This window comes from Rhinopithecus roxellana, chromosome 8, assembly GCF_007565055.1.
Source record: "Rhinopithecus roxellana isolate Shanxi Qingling chromosome 8, ASM756505v1, whole genome shotgun sequence".
In the NCBI taxonomy this organism is placed as follows: Eukaryota; Metazoa; Chordata; class Mammalia; order Primates; family Cercopithecidae; genus Rhinopithecus; species Rhinopithecus roxellana.
In genome coordinates this window covers 135,332,046-135,355,437 of record NC_044556.1, presented here as the reverse complement: position 1 = coordinate 135,355,437, position 23,392 = coordinate 135,332,046, and the positions used below count along the sequence as shown (strand labels likewise).

General features: G+C 38.2%; 1 protein-coding gene across 4 annotated transcripts in view; it reads right to left on the bottom strand.

Annotated features, from left to right (window-relative positions):
* Positions 1–23,392, bottom strand: part of SWT1 (SWT1 RNA endoribonuclease homolog) — a 147,923-nt gene that overhangs the window by 83,853 nt on the left and 40,678 nt on the right. For all 4 annotated transcript variants that reach the window (XM_030936033.1, XM_030936035.1, XM_030936034.1 and 1 more), the window contains 4 exons: positions 18,746–18,891; positions 16,677–16,840; positions 14,771–14,909; positions 1,268–1,416 (listed from right to left, as the gene is read on the bottom strand). In XM_030936033.1, coding sequence (XP_030791893.1) covers positions 1,268–1,416; positions 14,771–14,909; positions 16,677–16,840; positions 18,746–18,891 — 598 coding nt within the window. The remainder of the gene's footprint in view (positions 1–1,267; positions 1,417–14,770; positions 14,910–16,676; positions 16,841–18,745; positions 18,892–23,392) is intronic.

Below are 23,392 nucleotides of genomic sequence, written 5' to 3'. Positions count from 1 at the left end.
TGGACAATTCAGTTCCTCAGAGAAAAAAGAGAACATAATATCTATACTGCATAAAAGTTCCATTAATATCTCTTCTAGTAGTAGTGATAACTGAAGTTTTTTGAGCTGTTTATGCTACATAAAACTCTCAGATTTTTCTAGACTTGAAATTACAGCCAGGCACAGTACCTCACAACTGTATTCCCAACACTTTGGGAGGCTCAGGCAGGAGGATTGCTTGAGTCCAGGAGTCAAGACCAGCCTAGGTATTAGGGCAAAACTCTGCCTCTACTAAAAATATGAACAATTAGCCAGGTGTGGTGGTGCATGCCTGTAGACCCAGCTATTCGGGAGGCTGAGGTGTGAGAAGCACTTAAACCCAGGAGGTGGAGGTTGCAGTGAGCCCTGATCATGCCAGGGTGACAGAGTAAAACCCTGCGTCAAAAAAATAAAAAATTAGAAGACTGTAATACTGGGGACAAAAATTACAGAGTTAAGTTCAAAAGAGATAAAAAGGCATCAGCTAAGATGGCTGCATAAGAATTACATGAAACTTACTAAAAACTGTAGTTACATAGGATATCCTTATTTTTAGAAAATGCAGATGGAAATATCCAGGGGAAAAGGGGCACCTAGGGGAAAAAGTGCAACATACTATCTGCAACATACTATCAAATAGTTCAGAAAAAAATATAGATAGGTAGATAGATGGACAGACACACAGGTGGCTGGGTAGAGAAAGAAAACAATAAAGCAAACGTGACAAAAGACTAACATTTGGAGAATCAGGGTAAATAATATATATGGGGATTGATTGTACTGTTCTTGTAACCTTTTTATAAGTTTGAAATTATTTCAAAATAAAAAGTAAAACAAGGACAACAACATTACCAAGTAACACTGTCAAAAAATAGATTCAATAGGGTTTGAGAGAGTCTTGGCATCCGTATGTTTAAAACAATTTTCTAGGTATTTTTTATGTATGTGAGATCCACTGGCCTAGGGCACTGTAAATGAACAATCAAATAGCAATGCATAGCTTTCTTCCATCCATAAGTGAAAATAATATAAAATAACAACAACTGCTGTGACACTGCTTCCATAAAAGATCTGTGTTTTATAACTTGTAAGAGTTGCTTACTCTCTATTCAATTCACTTAACATTTACTTAATGCCTCTAGTATGTTAGAATAAGTTAGAATTACCCTTTATCTACTGTTGTCTGCTAAACACATTTTCAGAACATATATAATTAGCTACTCTAATTGGCATTCCAAAGGCATCTTACCTCTGCAAATGTCTGAAGGAGTTTGTTTACTTGAGCAAAGGTCTGTGGAAGAATACCATCATAATTTGACCTTGTACTGAAAGCATGCAACAAACTTCTAGAATCCTGAAGCAAGAATTTGACTGTTGCAAAATCCACTGCCTTATTAGCTGGTAATAGAAAATTAAGACAGAAAAATATGGAAGAATGAGTATACATCATAAAAATGTCTTTGGAACACTAATATTAATTTTGAAATTTAAGAAGAGTATACATTTACACCTATATGCCACTCCTAAGTTATCCCTCTGGTACAAAAAGCAATAATTTAAATAGATTTAGTTATAAAGTCCTTTGAGTTGATTCTGGTATTCTGAATTCAGATTTCAGGAGTTCTCTCAGCGCGGTCAACTTCAAAGTAAAAATAAAGTTAAAGAATATTACACTTCTCAGAAAAAAGAGAAAATCACCAAAGAAACAAGTCAAACCACAGATTTCAGTGCTGAGGTGATTCACATAAGAGTACTATGGAGAGCTCAGAAGAGTCAGACTGTACTGGTAAGCATGTCAGCTGCATATTGCACCTCTAATCATCTATCTACATAGTGATTTATCTTCAACTCCATTACATGAAACTTAATACTATGTTTACTAAAAACAATGAGTTATCTCTATATGTACAACACAACTTCAGGAGAGAAAAAAAGTTTGGGCAACAGTGAGAAGCAGAAGAAGCCTGCAGAATTTCTTTTCTGTAAATTAAAAGTGAGATAATCTACAAACAATAATTTAAAGGTGTAACAATTTTCTCTCAAGGAACTAAAACTAATTACATTAAATTCTCAAACTGGTTGGGAAAGCTGGTGACAATAATTTCAAAAATTTCAAAAGTTATAAACAATAAAATTAAGTAATAATGTCATAAAACTCAGAACAGAAAAAATATTTCCATTATTAAAGCAGAATGCTACCTAACGGTTTTCAAAATAACCATGCTACACTGTTGTTTACTTTTTGTTTTTATGTTCACAGTTTCAGAGACTCTATTGTATTCTGAAACATCAGCATGGCTTTTCATTGGCACTATGAGTTTAAAAAACAATAAGGAGTTCCTCTGTATCTCTTACACAAGAACTTGCTTGTGAAATCGTGAAGGGTCAAGTGAAATAAAAACTGTATCTTAATAATTAATTCCACAATATTCAGAAACTCTAATCTAATGGTTATAGCCAAGCCTCTGGCTTCTCCTTTATCCAAAAATATAAAAAATAATAATAAAGCAAGTCAATGTATTTCCTTACAGGAAAACTTTCACTTCTTTGTAAAGCCAATGACTAGTTTAAATTCCTGTCGATAATAAAAGATGCTACACACAGGACAGACTGTAGATTTGATGAACTTAGTAAATCCCCTGAGAAAGATATAATTGGACACAACTTCTTTTAAGGGTGCTTTTCCAATGTAAGGTATGTTTAATGATGCTTACAGATAAGAATTAATCATTTTATTTGTCTTACAAAAGTTCCTAAGGTTATGAGGAAAATAAATCCAGTAGACAGACACAACAAAAAAGGAAATCTACATTAATGAAATAGTCTAATGTTTATATAAGGCCAATAATTATTTAAAGCTAATATGGGTAACAAAGTCATAAAAGTTACTAGTCATTTTCCACACAATTTTTTATGAACTAATCTAAGGATACATGCTTGGTATTCTGAAGTTAAACAAATATATAATTCAAAAGCTGAAGGTATTATTAAAAGATAGTAAATAAGAACATAAATTGTGATTTTTCTAATTCAAAATTATCTTAGAGCAAGAGGCTATTTTTTTTTTTTTTTTTTTAGTTCCAAAACATTTTTATTGTGTTAAAAGGTGACCCTGTACACCTGTACATACTAAGCAATTACTCTCCATCACTCACCCTCTTATTCCCCGGTAATTCAGTTTTCTATAGATTCACCTATTCTGGAAGTTTCTTTTATTAGTATTATTATTATTATTATTATTATTATTATACTTTAAGTTCTAGGGTACATGTGCATAACGTGCAGGTTTGTTACATATGTATACTTGTGCCATGTTGGTGTGCTGCACCCATCAACTCGTCAGCACCCATCAACTCATCATTTACATCAGGTATAACTCCCAACGCAATCCCTCCCCCCTCCCCCCGATAGGCCCCAGTGTGTGATGTTCCCCTTCCCGAGTCCAAGTGATCTCACTGTTCAGTTCCCACCTATGAGTGAGAACATGCGGTGCTTGGTTTTCTGTTCTTGTGATAGTTTGCTAAGAATGATGGTTTCCAGCTGCATCCATGTCCCTACAAAGGACACAAATTCATCCTTTTTTATGGCTGCATAGTATTCCATGGTGTATATGTGACACATTTTCTTAATCCAGTCTGTCACTCATGGACATTTGGGTTGATTTCAAGTCTTTGCTATTGTGAATAGTGCCGCAATAAACATACGTGTGCATGTGTCTTTATAGCAGCATGATTTATGACCCTTTGGGTATATACCCAGTAATGGGATGGCTGGGTCATATGGTACATCTAGTTCTAGATCCTTCAGGAATCGCCATACTGTTTTCCATAATGGTTGAACTAGTTTACAATCCCACCAACAGTGTAAAAGTGTTCCTATTTCTCCACATCCTCTCTAGCACCTGTTGTTTCCTGACTTTTTAATGATTGCCATTCTAACTGGTGTGAGACGGTATCTCATTGTGGTTTTGATTTGCATTTCTCTAAAGGCCAGTGATGATGAGCATTTTTTCATGTGTCTGTTGGCTGTATGAAAGTCTTCTTTTGAGAAATGTCTGTTCATATCCTTTGCCCACTTTTTGATGGGGTTGTTTCTTTTTTTCTTGTAAATTTGTTTGAGTTCTCTGTAGGTTCTGGATATTAGCCCTTTGTCAGATGAGTAGATTGCAAAAATTTTCTCCCATTCTGTAGGTTGCCTATTCACTCTGATGGTAGTTTCTTTTGCTGTGCAGAAGCTCTTTAGTTTAATTAGATCCCATTTGTCAATTTTGGCTTTTGCTGCTGTTGCTTTTGGTGTTTTAGACATGAAGTCCTTGCCCATCCCTATGTCCTGAATGGTACTACCTAGGTTTTCTTCTAGAGTTTTTATGGTACTAGGTCTAACATTTAAGTCTCTAATCCATCTTGAATTAATTTTCGTATAAGGAGTAAGGAAAGGATGCAGTTTCAGCTTTCTACTTATGGCTAGCCAATTTTCCCAGCACCATTGATTAAATAGGGAATCCTTTCCCCATTTCTTGTTTCTCTTTCTCTCAGGTTTGTCAAAGATCAGATGGCTGTAGATGTGTGGTATCATTTCTGAGGACTCTGTTCTGTTCCATTGGTCTATATCTCTGTTTTGGTACCAGTACCATGCTGTTTTGGTTACTGTAGCCTTGTAGCATAGTTTGAAGTCAGGTAGCATGATGCCTCCAGCTTTGTTCTTTTGACTTAGGATTGTCTTGGCAATGCAGACTCTTTTTTGGTTCCATATGAACTTTAAAGCCGTTTTTTCCAATTCTGTGAAGAAACTCATTGGTAGCTTGATGGGGATGGCACTGAATCTATAAATGACCTTGGGCAGTATGGCCATTTTCACGATATTGATTCTTCCTATCCATGAGCATGGTATGTTTTTCCATTTGTTTGTGTCCTCTTTGATTTCACTGAGCACTGGTTTGTAGTTCTCCTTGAAGAGGTCCTTTACATCCCTTGTAAGTTGGATTCCTAGGTATTTTCTTCTCTTTGAAGCAATTGTGAATGGAAGTTCATTCCTGATTTGGCTCTCTGTTTGTCTGTTACTGGTGTATAAGAATGCTTGTGATTTTTGCACATTAATTTTGTATCCTGAGACTTTGCTGAAGTTGCTTATCAGCTTAAGGAGATTTTGGGCTGAGACATGGGGTTTTCTAAATATACAATCATGTCATCTGCAAACAGGGACAATTTGACTTCTTCTTTTCCTAAGTGAATACCCTTGATTTATTTCTCTTGCCTGATTGCCCTAGCCAGAACTTCCAACACTATGTTGAATAGGAGTGGTGAGAGAGGGCATCCCTGTCTTGTGCCAGTTTTCAAAGGGAATTTTTCCAGTTTTTGCCCATTCAGTATGATATTGGCTGTGGGTTTGCCATAAATAGCTCTTATTATTTTGAGGTACGTTCCATCAATACTGAATTTATTGAGCGTTTTTAGCATGAAGGGCTGCTGAATTTTGTCAGAGGCCTTTTCTGCATCTATTGAGATAATCATGTGGTTCTTGTTTTTGGTTCTGTTTATATGCTGGATTACGTTTATTGATTTGCGAATGTTGAACCAGCCTTGCATCCCAGGGATGAAGCCCACTTGATCATGGTGAATAAGCTTTTTGAAGTGCTGCTGAATCTGGTTTGCCCGTATTTTGTTGAGGATTTTTGCATCGATGTTCATCAGGGATATTGGTCTAAAATTCTCTTTTTTTGTTGTGTCTCTGCCAGGCTTTGGTATCAGGATGATGTTGGCCTCATAAAATGAGTTAGGGAGGATTCCCTCTTTTTCAATTGATTGGAATAGTTTCAGAAGGAATGGTTCCAGCTCCTCCTTGTACCTCTGGCAGAATTCAGCTGTGAATCCATCTGGTCCTGGACTTTTTTTGGTTGGTAGGCTATTAATTATTGCCTCAATTTCAGAGCCTGCTATTGGTCTATTCAGGGATTCAATTTCTTCCTGGTTTAGTCCTAGAAGAGTGTAAGTGTCCAGGAAATTATCCATTTCTTCTAGATTTTCTAGTTGATTTGCGTAGAGGTGTTCATAGTATTCTCTGGTGGTAGTTTGTATTTCTGTGGGGTCGGTGGTGATATCCCCTTTGTCATTTTTTATTGCGTCTATTTGATTCTTCTCTCTTTTCTTCTTTATTAGTCTTGCTAGCGGTCTGTCAATTTTGTTGATCTTTTCAAAAAACCAACTCCTGGATTCATTGATTTTTTGGAGGGTTTTCTGTGTCTCTATCTCCTTCAGTTCTGCTCTGATCTTAGTTATTTCTTGCCTTCTGCTAGCTTTTGAATGTGTTTGCTCTTGCTTCTGTAGTTCTTTTTATTGTGATGTTAGAGTGTCCATTTTAGATCTTTCCAGCTTTCTCTTGTGGGCATTTAGTGCTATAAATTTCCCTCTACACACTGCTTTAAATGTGTCCCAGAGATTCTGGTATGTTGTATCTTTGTTCTCATTGGTTTCAAAGAACATCTTTATTTCTGCCTTCATTTTGTTATGTACCCAGTAGTCATTCAGGAGCAGGTTGTTCAGTTTCCGTGTAGTTGAGTGGTTTTGATTTTCTTAGTCCTGAGTTCTAGTTTGATTGCACTGTGGTCTGAGAGACAGTTTGTTATAATTTCTGTTCTTGCACATTGGCTGAGGAGTGCTTTACTTCCAATTATGTGGTCAATTTTGGAATAAGTGTGATGTGGTGCTGAGAAGAATGTATATTCTGTTGATTTGGGGTGGAGAGTTCTATAGATGTCTATTAGGTCCACTTGGTGCAGAGATGATTCAATTCCTGGATATCCTTGTTAACTTTCTGTCTCGTTGATCTAATATTGACAGTGGAGTGTTGAAGTCTCCCATTATTATTGTATGGGAGTCTAAGTCTCTTTGTAAGTCTCTAAGGACTTGCTTTATGAATCTGGGTGCTCCTGTATTGGGTGCATATATATTTAGGATAGTTAGCTCTTCCTGTTGAATTGATCCCTTTACCATTATGTAATGGCCTTCTTTGTCTCTTTTGATCTTTGATGGTTTAAAGTCTGTTTTATCAGAGACTAGGATTGCAACCCCTGCTTTTTTTTGTTCTCCATTTGCTTGGTAGATCCTCCTCCATCCCTTTATTTTGAGCCTATGTATGTCTCTGCATGTGAGATGGGTCTCCTGAATACAGCAGACTGATGGGTCTTGACTCTTTATCCAGTTTGCCAGTCTGTGTCTTTTAACTGGACCATTAAATCCATTTACATTTAAGGATAATATTGTTATGTGTGAACTTGATCCTGCCATTATGATATTAACTGGTTATTTTGCTCGTTAGTTGATGCAGTTTCTTCCTAGCCTCGATGGTCCTTACATTTTGGCATGTTTTTGCAATGGCTGGTAGCGGTTGTTTCTATCCATGTTTAGTGCTTCCTTCAGGGTTTCTTGTAAGGCAGGCCTGGTGGTGACAAAATCTCTAAGCATTTGCTTATCTGTAAAGGATTTTATTTCTCCTTCACTTATGAAACTTAGTTTGGCTGGATATGAAATTCTGGGTTTAAAATTCTTTTCTTTTCTTTAAGAATGTTGAATATTGGCCCCCACTCTCTTCTGGCTTGGAGAGTTTCTGCCGAGAGATCTGCTGTTAGTCTGTTGGGCTTCCCTTTGTGGGTAACCCGACCCTTCTCTCTGGCTGCCCTTAAGATTTTTTCCTTCATTTCAACTTTGGTGAATCTGGCAATTATGTGTCTTGGAGTTGCTCTCCTCGAGGAGTATCTTTGTGGTGTTCTCTGTATTTCCTGAATTTGAATGTTGGCCTGCCCTACTAGGTTGGGGAAGTTCTCCTGGATGATATCCTGAAGAGTGTTTTCCAACTTGGTTCCATTTTCCCCCTCACTTTCAGGCACCCCAATCAGACGTAGATTTGGTCTTTTTACATAATCCTATACTTCTTGCAGGCTTTGTTCATTTCTTTTTCTTTTTTTCTTTTGGTTTCTCTTCTCGCTTCATTTCATTCATTTGATCCTCAATCGTTGATACTCTTTCTTCCAGTTGATCGAGTCAGTTACTGAAGCTTGTGCATTTGTCACGTATTTCTTGTGTCATGGTTTTCATCTCTGTCATTTCGTTTATGACCTTCTCTGCATTAATTATTCTAGCTATCAATTCTTCCACTCTTTTTTCAAGATTTTTAGTTTCTTTGCGCTGAGTACATAATTCCTCCTTTAGCTCTGAGAAGTTTGATGGACTGAAGCCTTCTTCTCTCATCTCGTCAAAGTCATTCTCCGTCCAGCTTTGATCCGTTGCTGGCGATGAGCTGCGCTCCTTTGCAGGGGGAGATGCGCTCTTATTTTTTGCATTTCCAGCTTTTCTGCCCTGCTTCTTCCCCATCTTTGTGGTTTTATCTGCCTCTGGTCATTGATGATGGTGACGTACTGATGGGGTTTTGGTGTAGGTGTCCTTCCTGTTTGATAGTTTTCCTTCTAACAGTCAGGACCCTCAGCTGTAGGTGTGTTAGAGATTGCTTGAGGTCCACTCCAGACCCTGTTCGCCTGGGTATCAGCAGCAGAGGTTGCAGAAGATAGAATATTGCTGAACAGCGAGTGTACCTGTCTGATTCTTACTTTGGAAGCTTCCTCTCAGGGGTGTACTCCACCCTGTGAGGTGTGGGGTGTCAGTCTGCCCCCAGTGGGGGATGTCTCCCATTTAGGCTACTCAGGGGTCAGGGACCCACTTGAGCAGGCAGACTGTCTGTTCTCAGATCTCAACCTCCGTGTTGGGAGATCCACTGCTCTCTTCTAAGCTTTCAGACAGAGTCATTTGCATCTGCAGAGGTTGTTGCTGCTTTTGTTGTTGTTGTTGTTGTTGTTTAGCTGTGCCCTGTCCCCAGAGGTGGAGTCTACCGAGACAGGCAGGCTTCCTTGAGCTGCTGTGAGCTCCACCCAGTTTGAGCTTCCCAGCAGCTTTGTTTACCTACTTAAGCCTCAGCAATGGCGGGCGCCCCTCCCCCAGCCTCGCTGCTGCCTTGCGGTTAGATCACAGACTGTTGTGCTAGCAACGAGGGAGGCTATGTGGGCATGGGACCCTCCCGGCCAGGTGTGGGATATAATCTCCTGGTATGCCCGTTTGCTTAAAGCGCAGTATTGAGGTGGGAGTTACCCGATTTTCCAGGTGTTGTGTGTCTCAGTTCCCCTGGCTAGGAAAAGGGATTCCCTTCCCCCTTGCGCTTCCCAGGTGAGACGATGCCTTGCCCTGCTTCAGCTCTCGCTGGTCGGGCTGCAGCAGCTGACCAGCACCGATTGTCCGGCACTCCCTAGTGAGATGACCCCAGTACCTCAGTTGAAAATGCAGAAATCACCGGTCTTCTGTGTCGCTCACGCTGGGAGTTGGAGACTGGAGCTGTTCCTATTCGGCCATCTTGCTCCGCCCTGGAACTTTTTTTTTTTTTTTTTTTTTTTTTTGAGACAGAGTTTCACTTTTGTTGCCCAGGGTGGAGTGCAATGGCGTGATCTCGGCTCACTGCAACCTCCATCTTCTGGGTTCAAGTGAATCTCCTCCCTCAGCCTCCTGAATTCCTGGGATTATAGGCACCCACCACCACACCCAGCTAATTTTTTTGTGTTTTTAGTAAAGATAGGGTTTCACCATGTTGGCCAGGCTGGCAATGAACTCCTGGCAAGAGGTACTTTTATAATCCCATGACATATTCTTAGCTCTTTAAACATTAGGCATCAGATTCTTTGAGATGAAAGACCAACAAACTATGCACATAATGATTGCAAAACTGATTTTTCAGCAGAAGATACAGTAATCACATCTTCACTTCTCTCTTTATTGTCAGTTAGAGCTGCCACCTACCACCTCTCAGCTGCATCTAAGAGCAGATGCCCCTGTCAGGAAAAACAGATGGAAGAAGGTAACTAGATGCCTCATTTTTTACACTAAACTAACTTTGAGATTACACATAGTTTACAGACTTTCTCTTTTAAAAGATCGACTAAATTATGACCCTGGTAAAAGATATGAAAAAAGGTTCTACATGCTTTATAAAACTGCTTTGGAGAGATGTCCAATATGTGATTCCATGTCCTTCATATACTCATATCACTAATAAGCAACTTCTACAACTAAAGGCAATGACGGGAAAGTGTCGTTCCTTAAAAAACTAGTAACTTATTAAAAATAGATATTCAGATGGTTGTAGATGTGTGGTGTTATTTCTGAGGCCTCTGTTCAGTTCCATTGGTCTATATATACTTGTTTTAGTACCAGTACCATGCTGTTTTTGTTACTGTAGCCTTGTAGTATAGTTTGATGTCAGGTAGTCTGATGCTTCCAGTTTTGTTCTTCTTGCTTAGGATTGTCTTGGCTATGTGGGCTCTTTTTTGGTTCTATATGAAATTTAAAGTAGTTTTTTCCAATTCTGTGAAGAAAGTCAATGGTAGCTTGATGGGGATATCATTGAATCTATAAATTACTTTTGACAGTATGATTATTTTCACAATATTGATTCTTCCCATCCATGAGCATGGAATGTTTTTCCATTTGTTTGTGTCCTCTCTTACTTCCTTGAGCAGTGGTCTGTAGTTCTTGAAGAGTTCTTTCACATCCCTTGTAAGTTGTATTCCTAGGTATTTTATTGTCTGTTTAGCAATTGTGAATGGGATTTCACTCATGATTTGGCTGTTTGTCTGCTCTTGGTTTATTGGAATGCTTGTGATTTTTGCACATTGATTTTGTATCCTGAGACTTTGCTGAAGTTGCTTATCAGCTTAAGGAGATTTGGGGATGAGATGACGCGGTTTTCTAAATATCAATCATGTCATCTGCAAACAGAGACAATTTGACTTCCCCTTTTCCTAACTTAATACCCTTTATTTATTTCTCTTGTCTGACTGCCCTGGCCAGAACTTCCAATACTATGCTCAATAGGAGTGGTGAGAGAGGGCATTCTTGTCCTGTGCTGGTTTTCAAAGGGAATGCTTCCATCTTTTGCCCAGTGTGATATTGGCTTTGGGTTTGTCATACACAGCTTAAGAGCTATTTACTTATTTTGAGATATGTTACATCAATACCTAGTTTCTTGAGAGTTTTTAGCTTGAAGGGCTGTTGAATTTTGTCCAAGTAAATGGTGTTAGGAAAACTGGCTAGCCATATGCAGAAAACCGAAACTGGATCCCTTCCTTACACCTTATACAAAAATTAACTCAAGATGAATTAAAGACTTAAACATAACACCTAAAACTATAAAAACCCTAGAAGAAAACCTAGGCAATACCATTCAGGACAGGCATGGGCAAAGACTTCATGACTAAAACACCAAAAGCAATGGCAGCAAAAGCCAAAATTGACAAATGGGATCTATTAAACTAAAGTGCTTTTGCACAGTAAAAGAAACTATCATCGGAGTGAACAGGCAACCTACAGAATGGGAGAAAATTTTTGCAATCTATCCATCTGACAAATGACTAATATCCAGAATATACAAAGAACTTAAATAGATTTACAAGAAAAAAACAACCCCATCAAAAAGTACGCAAGGGATATGAACAGACATGTCTCAAAAGAAGACATTTATGCAGCCAACAAACACACGAAAGAAAGCTCATCATCATTGGTCATTAGAGAAATGCAAATCAAAAGCACAATGAGATACCATCTCATGCCAGTTAGAATGGTGATCATTAAAAAGTCAAGAAACAACAGATGCTGGTGAGGATGTGGAGAAATAGGAACACTTTTACACTGTTGGTGGGAGTGTTCATTAGTTCAACCATTGCGGAAGACAGTGTGGTGATTCCTCAAGGATCTAGAACTAGAAATACCATTTGACTCAGCAATCCCATTATTGAGTATATACCCAAAGGATTACAAATCATTGTACTATAAAGACACACGCACACGTATGTTTACTGCGGCACTGTTCACAATAGCAAACAGTTGGAACCAACCCAAATGCCCATCAATGACAGAGTGGATAAAAAAAATGTGGCACATATACACCATGGAATACTATGCAGCCATAAAAAAGGATGAATTCATCTCCTTTACAGGTACATGGATGAAGGTGGAAACCATCATTCTCAGCAAACTAACACAAGAACAGAAAACAAAACACCAGATGTTCTCACTCATAAGTGGGAGGTGAACAATGAGAACACATGGACACGGAGGGGAACATCACACACCAGGGCCTGTCGGGGGGTGGGGGGCTAGGGGAGGGATAGCATTAGGAGAAATACCTAATGTAGATGATGGGTTGATGGGCACAGCAAATCACCATGGCACATGTATACCTATGTAACAAACCTGCATGTTCTGCACATGTACCTCAGAGCTTAACATCTAATAACAAATAAATAAATAATTGGAGCCAGGATAGCATGAAGGAGGGGAGCTCATGCTTGCATTTCTGAGATAACAACTGTCTCAAGGATTTTCTTAAAAAAATCCCACAAGAAATTCCTCCACAACCTTCATGTATCTTATGCTTTTCATGATCCATGTCTTTCATGTATGCACATATTTCTAAACCGGGTTTATCACTAGACATTCTTTAGGACTACAGCCGTTCAGATAAGACTCTCTTGAAAAAACATTTGCCCAGTAACAGTATCTACACCAATGAACTAACGCCAACTCTGGCTTTGAGCCTCAGGAACCAATAAACTGTTTTTAAGCAGCTTGTATGAACTTCTTTTTGCCAATAAAAGCTTTCCCTTCGTCTCTCCTCTTCAGGTGCACCTGTGGCTTGCCATAGCTATGCATCCTAGATTATAATCCTTTTTCCTTACTCCTGAGTAAATTCATCACGTGAGAAGGTCGGAAAAAAAAAAAAAAAAGATATTCATCGAACATCTACCATGGATGAGACATAAGGAAATGACTAGGTCCTTTAAATCCCCTAGGGGAAATATTTATTTATTGACTTATTTTATTTATGGTTGACACATAATAATTGTACATATTTATGGAGTATGATGTGATGTTTTGACACATATATAAATTGTGTAACAATTAAATCAGGGTAATTAGCATATCTATGACCTTAAGCATTTATCATTTCTTTGTGATAAGAACATTCTCTTATACCTATTTTGAAATACGCAATACGTAACTTAATTCTAGTCATCCTGCAATGCAGCAGAACACCAGAACTTATTCCTCCTATCTAACTGTAGCTTTTTATATTGATCAATCTCTTACCATCCCCTACCACTGCACCTTCACCATCCTCTGGTAATCACTATTCTACTTTTTACTCCTCTGAGAACAACTCATTTTCAAAGAGTTTACACTTCAAGGAAAAGACAGAGAATAAGGTACACTATCGTAGAATATGCATTTTTTTTCCTTTTTGTCCTAGCTTCTATGACGATTTTAAGGTTAAAATCTGGGTTCAAGTGCTGCAATAATTATTTGCATATGATTCATAATTAATCATCTCCTAGTCTTCATTATCTGGCCTTGGTGCCTTTAATAATTTAATTACTTAACAGCCCTCTTGTACTCAAGTACAAGGGTACTAAGGCATCACAGTTATGTTTCAGAAGTAGGCTGGATATAACTAATATATGAAATAATAAACACATTACTTCATGTGAGGAGTTTGAAAAAAGCAAAGTACCAACTGAACCCTTAATAATAATCACACTTTGCTTTTTTATATGTTTTTTGAGACAGGGTCTCATTCTGTTGCCCAGGCTGGAATGCAGTGGCACCATCTTGGCTCACTGCAACCTCCACCTCTCAGGCTCAGATGATCCTCCCACCTCAGCCTCCCAAGTAGCTGGGTCTACAGGCATGCACCACCACACCTGACTAATTTTTGTATTTTTGGTAGAAAGGGAGTTTTGCCATGTTGCCCAGGCTGGCCTTGAACTCCTGGGGTCAAGCAATTCACCCACCTTGGCCTCCCAAAGTGCTGAGATTACAGGCATGAGCCACCATGCCCAGCCTTTGCCTTTTAAAGGCATAACAAGACAAATCTAGTTATTTGATTTTGAAACAAGTCACCTACTGTTTCAAGACTAGTTTCCTCGATCATAAAATACAGGCTTTAATAACATTAGATCAGTTTTTTTCGCATTTTTTTCCTCATAGCAGATAAACTTTTTTCCAAGTCCTATACAGAACCTCCATATATAGACATTTTTAAAAGCTGCTCTGGCTAAAGTTGGGGTTAAGGGCCAAAGGCACCACCTACCGGGCTCCCCTTCAATCTATCCATCACCCATCTGTGGCAGCAGAGGCACTTCAAGAAGTCGAAAGTTCTGTTCAATATAATTTAAAAACCAACTAAGTTGTTCACTGTGGTCTCTTCCAGTTCTAAAATTCACTATACACCAAAGCCAAAGGTTTCTTGTTCCTTATTCATATAGTTTAAATAGAAACCTTGACATACTATTTTGAAAATCAGTAAATGAAATGTGCTCAAAGTTTGTGTTACACACTATGAGAAATGAAAAAAGTCTAATGAATTCTATTGGTGTACCTGAATAGACTATAAAACATGGTTTTAAAAGGTTTCAAAGTAAACATCATCAAAAATTATATATTCACAATATCTTGAAATATCAACAACAATACCATTTACAGTCACAAGCTCTATGAGCTGCATCTATTCATCCAGTTTCCACATATACCTTTAGAAATTAGAAGTATAACTAAGAACTACTTAACAAATTCTTCATTAATTTATCTTCACATTCCATGGAATATATCTGCTAGTCTAACTTAATACCACACTGCTAAAGAGAAAAATAAAAGATTCATACCTTTACAGAGATTTTTATATAGGCTCTCAATAGTTAAAAGCAAGTCCTTTTCCATAACTAATCCAAATACAGCCAACCAGTGTTTTTTAAAGCACTGTAGTAAATGTAGTAGAGTCCATGGAGGTTTCAGGTACAGGATCTAAAGAGCATGTAGAAAAAAATTAACATCTCTAGATTTATTATTCCTATTATTAAAAAGTACCTATTTAGGAATTCCTACATATATTTCTAAGCAAAATATAGTTAGTTGGATTCTTTTTAAATTAAAAGATGTAAAGTCAATCATAACAAAATTAAAATGCTAATTCCACTGCAAATTGCTTTTGTAAAATTCATATTAGTATTAATCTTTATTGTTTCAGAAACTGTGTGTGCAAAAAAGAAAACATAGTTCTAATCAGAGGAAACATAGTTTTATCAGCAAAGGTCCTTCAATCTACATGTCAACACAGTCATCTTTATAAGAAAATCTAATTATTTCATATAACTGGGGGATAATCCATATAGAAAAAAGATGTCCAGTGGCTCATGCCTGTAATCCTAGCACTTTGGGAGACCAATGCGGGTGGACCACAAGTTCAGGAGTTCAAGACCAGCCTGGCCAACATGGTGAAACCCCATATCTACTAAAAATACAAAAATTAGCTGGGCGTGGTGGCAGACACCTGTATTCCCAGCTACTTGGGAGGATGAGGCAGGAGAATTACTTGAAACCAGAAGGAGGAGGCTGCAGTGAGCCAAGATCACGCAACTGCACTCCAGCCAAATTCCATCTCAAAAAAAAAAAGAAAAGAAAAGTAAAAAATGTCAGTTATAATTGTCAGTTGCTACACTCTTGCGAAGACATGCCTATTAAAAACATTGATCATTTAATTCTATAAGATGTCAACACTTCCCTTTCTGAATCATTCACATATATACAATTACTTGCCTTATCTCTACTATGAGATATCAACACTCCTAGTATCTTCTGATAATTCGTCATCATTTTGGTTCAACTTTGATAATATAATCAAGTAGCAAATACACCGTTCTGGCAAATATTAGAATCTCACTGAATAGCTGGAATAGATACAAGCTATGATTGATGGGAAATCATGTTTCTTCTATCTATAAATGCTCACGCCTGTAATCCCAGCACTTTGGGAGGCTGAGACAGAAGGATCACTTGAGGACAGCAGTTCAAGACCAGCCTGACCAACATGGTGAAACCTCGTCTCTACTAAAAATACAAAAATTAGCTGGGTGTGGTGTCACATGCCTGTAATCCCAGCTGCTTGCGGGGCTAAGGCAGGAGAATCACTTTAATCTGGGAGGCAAAGGTTGCAGTGAGCCAAGATCATGCCATTGTACTCAGGCCTGGGCAATAAGAGCGAGACACCATCTCAAAACAAAACAAACACTGAACTTCTGAAACCATTATTGTTAAATGTGGAGTTTTACTGATTGTTGAAAAGGTGTGAATCCAAAGAAAATTCAGAATATCTTGCTAATACAATCAGCTTATACTCTGATGCTTACATTTACATGGCACAAACAAAAATATACACTTCTTTTTCTGAATACATATTGCTAGGGAGATTCCTTATATTAGACATTTTGACTCAAATTAAATAGATTTTTTTTTTTAATTCAATTTAAGCACCATGGGACAGTGCATCTGACATACAGCAGCTGGAAAATAAATACCTCTTGACTCAAAAAAAATAACAACATATATTCTTAACATTTAAGAAATGTTCATCGTTTAACTGTCAAAAAACTATTTCAAAAACTTGAAGAAAAATGTAACATGACACAGATTATTCAATGAAGCTTATGCATTTTACACAAGTAATATTTCTTAAAATAACAAATCTTCAGCAATAAAAAAGAAATTTTCAACTAATAGAGTTCAACTAATCACCTCCATCCAAAGGCTTCCAAAAGCAATTTTCATTTCTGTTTCTAATATTGAAGATAAACCTGTTCCAAGAGATTTTTCAAGATCAGATACAATGCTCTCAAGTAGAATGGCCAGTCCAGAATTTATAGATTCCTCCTTATAGCTCTCTTTCAAGGGTGCTGTTTCTTTAAAACAAACAGTTACAGACTTTATTTAGAATGCTAACAGTAAATATTATACATATAATTGGTATATTGCCATAAACAGTAAACATTTTATGTATATGATATTTGAATTATATATAAAACAAACCAATACTTTATTTTCAAAACAATATTTAGAAACATGTATTTCTACTATAGCTGCTTTAGATGCAACATAAATATATTACTTTAACAAACGTTTTATCTTTTTAACAGGCAAAATAAAATAATATTTTTATTCAAATAAAAATGTAAGAAATTTATGTGATATTTTAACTACAATTTAATTTTATTATATTCCAAAAAGAGTTACAAGGATGCCTTAGATTTATTCACAACAAAAAACCAAGAACTATGGATCAAAATGGGTTTTTTCCCAAAAATGGAATATTTTTCTTTTTTTTTTTTTCTTTTGAGACAGTCTCGCTCTGTCGCCCAGGCTGGAATGCAGTGGCACGATCTCGGCTCACTGAAACCTCTGTCTCCTGGGTTCAAGCGATTCTCTTGCCTCAGCATCCCGAGTAGCTGGCAAAAATGGAATATTTTTCTAAACTCAGCCTACATCAATAAATTTCCAGCTTAACTACCTTCATGCCCTCCTCTTTTAAAAAGAACTTTTATTATTTTAAGTGCTATCATTTCAATAACATTACTTTTTAGATACTTGAAAACAACTGTAATTTTCTTACGGCAAAATTTAAAATATTAAGTGGCTTATCTCTACAAAGTGGACAAGTTAAAGGCACACTACCCTTGAAAAACTGTAAACTAGAATATCCTGTTATTCCTTCAAAGGCCATTTTGAATATTATGACAAAAACATTATTTCCAAAAAGGGTAAATAAGTAGTACATATGTATATATGACTATTTACACAACTATATGTAAAATGCACATATATTAGAGACTTCAATAATCATTTTCCCCAAAGAGGGAAAAGATGGGATGTACCTATAAGTAATGTCAGATTTAATATAATATTTCTTCAAATATCAAGCTACAGAACAGATTATTCTGGTGAAAAAAAAATGAAATAATAGTATTGCCCTTCTTTTTTTTTTATTTCTGAGACAGAGTTTTGCTCTTGTTGCCCATGAAGTACAATGGCACAATCTTGGCTCACTGCAACCTCCACCTCCCGGGTTCAAGTGATTCTCCTGCCTCAGCCTCCCGAATAGCTGGGATTGCAGGCGCCCACCACCACACCCAGCAAATCTTTTTGTATTTTTAGTACAGACAGGGTTTCCCTATGTTGGCCAGGCTGCTCTCGAAATCCTCACGTGATCCACTCGCCTCGGCCTCCCAAAGTGCTGGGATTACAGGCGTGAATCAGCGTACCCAGCCTGCTACTTCTTAATTATTAGTTTAAAATTTTAAAAAAGAAAACTATTACCAGATTCCAACAAGTTTCTCTATTGTTAGCTGAGTTTTTACCATATTAATAGAAGGCTATAAATAGAAAGCCAACTTAAAAAAGAAACTAAAAAATTATCTCTATGTCAATTAAATATCTCCTATAACTGCTATTAATTTAAAAGGAACTTTGTTTCATCTGAAGAAAATGAAGGTGAAAAATAAAGGTATACTCTCCAAGGTACAAATTAGCATGTACACAGTGATTATAATGTAAAAACGTATGTGAGCATGCAGACAAAAACATCAAATTAATTTGTAAAAGTACATACGGAAGGTAATAATGTTAATTATGTTTTCTTTTGGATTACCATCATAACTTTCATTTATTCAATGATTTACGTGCCAGTAAGTATTCCAAATGATGTTATTTTAAATGTACAAAATAAAAATTTACTACCGATTCTAATGTTATAAATAATCTCAGTGTATAAAATAAGATATATCTCTAATTATTTACAGTAAAAATACTACCTGCTTTCAACTGTTGCTTAGGAATACAAGGCTGATGACACACATCTGTGTTCAGAGATAAGTGTAGTAACTCTGCACTCAATTCTTCTTTACTGAGTGACTTCACACCACTTATTAGGCCTTTGTTTCTTAAGTTTCTATCATCCCTAAGGTTGGGAGGTTGGGATTAGGAGGAAAAAATATTTTTTTATAAGGTAAACCACATGGCAAATCAAAACACATGAGATCTAGTCAGAGGCAGGTGATTCTCAGCCAATACATTAAGAAAGAATAACAGCTTTTTTAAAAAAAATATGAGCTTTGGGTACTAGGCACCATTCTAAAGTGCTTTATATATATATATAAAGCTATTTAATCCTCACAACAAACTTCTGAGGTAGGAGTAGTATTAACTTTACTCCCATTCCACAGATGGGGAACTTGTCCGAAGTTATACCCAGTAAGTAGGAGCTGGATTTGAATACAGGAATGTGACTATCCAAAGAGAAACAGAGAGCTATGTATGAGAAATAATTTACAGTGGGCAGACAAGTACAAATTTACTCAGATTAAGCATAAGACAAATAGCACAAACTTGCTGTTTGCTGAAAGAAATCAATATGATTAGAACATAGTGCATGAGACCAGTTTATGAGGTTACAGAGGAAGACAAGGGCATTAAAAAACAGGAAATTTAAGGGCTTCAGTGGGGAAATGACATGATCTTATCTGTGTTTATTAAATTGTTTTAGAGGCCAGTAGGCTTCCAGCTTCTGTTAATGGCAGAGTAGTTTGGTCCCACTAACCCTAATATGAATGAGAATTATAAAATCTAAACCAAAAAAAAAATTAACTATTTGAAGGCACTAGAGAGCAACAGAATGTAGGCAGAAGCTGGAGTGGGATCTACCCTGAAGACACAGAAAATGCATAGTGAGAACTACAAGTCTCTTTTTACCTCAGGGCACTTCCCAATTCATCAAGTGTGACAAGTAGTAGTGACTTGAAACGTCAAAGAACCACGTTCAAGGTTGACCAGGGCAGCTGGAAAGTTAAGGGAGAGAGTGCTCTGGATTGGTGGTTGGTAAGACAGCTGAATAGGAACAGCTCCGGTATGCAGCTTCCAGCAAGATCAACGCAGAAGGCAGGTGATTTCTGCATTTCCAACTGAGGTACCCAACTCATCTCACTGGCACTGGGTAGACAAAGGGTGCAGCCCTCGGAGGGCAAGCTGAAGCAGGGTGGGGCGTCCACTCACCCAGGAAGTGCAAGAGGTCAGGGAACTCCCTCCCCTAGCCAAGGGAAGCTGTGAGGGACTGTGCCCTGAGGAACGGTGCACTCCAGCCCAGATACTACACTTTTTCCATGGTCTTCGCAACCCACAGACCAAGAGATTCCCTTAGGTACCTACATCTCTAGCACCCTGGGTTTCAAGCACAAAACTGGGCGGCCATTTAGGCAGACATTGAGCTAGCTGCAGGAGGTTTTTTTCATACCCCAGTGGCTCCTGGAACACCAGCAAGACAGAACCATTCACTCCCCTGGAATGGGGGCTGAAGCCAGGGAGCCAAGTGGTCTAGCTCAGTAGATCCCAGCCCCACAAAGCCTAGCAAGCTAAGATCCACTGGCTTGAAATTCTCGCTGCCAGCACAGCAGTCTGAAGTCGACCTGGGACGCTCGAGCTCAGTGGGGTAGGGACATCTGCCATTACTGAGGCTTGAGTAGGTGGTTTTACCCTAACAGTGTAAACAAAGCACCCAGGAAGTTTAGACTCGGCAGAGTCCACCACAGCACCCCAAAGCTGCTGTAGCCAGATTGACTCTCTAGATTCCTCCTCTCTGGGCAGGGTATCTCTGAAAGAAACGCAGCAGTCCCAATCAGGAACTTGTAGATAAAACTCTCATCTCCCTGGGGCAGAGAACCCTGGGGAAGCAGTGGCTGTGGACACAGCTTCAGCAGACTTAAGCGTTCCTGCCTGCCGGCTCTGAAGAGAGCAGTGGATCTCCCAGCACAGTGCTTGAGCTCTGCTAAGAGACAGAAGAGACAGACTGCCTCCTCATGTGGGTCCTTGACCCTCGTGCCCCCTAAGAGACACCTCGAACAGGGGTCGACAGATCTCTCATACAGGAGAGCTCCGGCTGGCATCTGGCGGGTGCCCCTCTGGGATGAAGTTTCCAGAAGAAGGAACAGGCAGCAATCTTTGCTGCTCTGCAGCCTCTGCTGGTGATACCCAGGCAAACAAGGTCTGGAGTGGACCTCCAGCAAACTTCAGCAGACCTGCAGCAGAGGGGCCTGACTGCTAGAAGGAAAATCAACAAACAGAAATGAATAGCATCAACAGCAACAAAAAGGGCGTCCACACAGAAACCCTATCCGAAGGTCACCAACATCAAAGAACAAACGTAGATAAATCCATGAAGATGAGGAAAAAACAGCCCAAAAAGGCTGAAAATTCCAAAACCAGAACACCTTTTCTCCTCCAAAGGATCACAACTCCTCACTAGCAAGGGAACAAAACTGGACACAGAATGAATTGACGAACTGACAGAAGTAGGCTTCAGAAGGTGGGTAATAACAAACTCCTCCGAGCTAAAGAAGCATGTTCTAACTCAATGCAAGGAAGCTAAGAACCTTGAAAAAAAAAAAAAAAAAAAGGTTAGATGAACTGCTAACTAGAATAACCAGTTTAGAGAAAAAGATAAATGACCTAACGGAGCTGAAAAACACAGCACGAGAACTTCGTAAAGCATACACAAGTATCAATAGCCAAATCGATCAAGCAAAAGAAAGGATATCATAGACTGAAGATCAACCTAATGAAATAAAGCCTGAAGACAAGATTAGAGAAAAAAGAATGAAAAGGAATGAACAAAGCCTCCAAGAAATATGGAACGATGTGAAAAGACCAAACCTACATTTGATTGGTTTATCTGAAAGTGGCAGGGAGAATGGAACCAAGTTGGAAAACATACTTCAGGATATTATCCAGGAGAACATCCCCAACCTAGCAAGAAAGGTCAACATTCAAATTCAGAAAATACAGAGAACATCACAAAGATACTCCTCAAGAAGAGTAACCCCAAGATATATAATCATCACATTCACCAAGATTGAAATGAAGGAAAAAAATGTTAAGGGCAGGCAGAAAGAAAGGTCGGGTTACCCACAAAGGGAAGCCCATCAAACTAACAGCAGATCTCTCGGCAGAAACCCTACAAGCCAGAAGAGAGTGAGGGGCCAATATTTAACAATTTTAAAGAAAAGAATTTTCAACCCAGACTTTCATATTCAGCCAAACTAAGCTTCATAAGGGAAGGAGAAATAAAATCCTTTACAGACAAGCAAATGCTGTGAGATTCTGTCAAAACTACAATGAGATACCATCTCACGCCAGTTAGAATGGCGATCATTAAAAAGTCAAGAAACAACAGATGCTGGAGAGAATGTGGAGAAATAGGAACACTTTTACACCGTCGGTGGGAGTGTAAATTAGTTCACCACTGTGGAAGACAGTGTGGTGATTCCTCACAGATCTAGAACCAGAAATACCATTTAACCTAGCAATCCCATTACTGGGTATATACCCAAAGTATTATAAGCCATGCTGCTATAAAGACACATGCACACGTATGTTTACTGCAGCACTATCCACCATAGCAAAGACTTGGAACCAACCCAAACGTCAATCAATGATAGACTGGATAAGGAAAATGTGGCACATATACACCATCGAAAACTATCCAGCCATAAAAAAGGATGAGTTCATGTCCTTTGCAGGGACATAGATGACACTGGAAGCCGCATCCTCAGCAAACTAACACAGGAACAGAAAACCACACACTGCATGTCCTCACTCATAAGTGGGAGTTGAACAATGAGAACACATGGACACAGGGAGGGGAATACCACACACCAGGGCCTGTTGGGGGATTGAGGGATAGGGGAGGGATAGCATTAGGAGAAATACCTAATGCAGATGACAGGTTGATGGGTGCAGCAAATCACCATGGCACGTGTATACCAATGTAACAAACCTGCACGTTCTGCATATGTATCCCAGAACTTAAAGTCTAATAAAAATAACAATAAAGTTAAGGAGAAACTGAATAAAAGAAACCACAGAGCAAGTGAGCTCAAAAAATCTACATATAAAGTATGCCCAGAGAAAAACAACATACTGCCGAGAGTCAAAGTAATCAACAGAACTAGACTTGGATACAACACAGATACTGAAGCTATCTGACAGCAAATTTAAACTAATTTTCATTAATATGTTAAAGCCTCTAATGGAAAAGGTGGAAGAAGGGAAAATCAAGCAGTTTTGCAGAGATGAAAACCATAAGAATAAAATGGAAATCCTAGCAATAAAAAACACAGTAACAAAAATGAAGAATGCCTTGAACAGGCTTGTCAATAGACTTGACAAAGGCAAGGAAAGAATCAACAAACCCGAAGGGAAGTCAAAAGAAATTACCCAAACTTAAACAAAAAGATAATAAAAAGATTTAAAAAAAAAATAGTATCCAAGAGCTATAGGACAATATATACAACAGTAATATCCTTATACTACCTGTGAAGCAGTATAATATTTGAAGGTAGGCTTTGATAAGTAAAGATGTATATTGTAAACACTAAAACAACCATAAGAAGTTTTTTCAAAAAAGTATA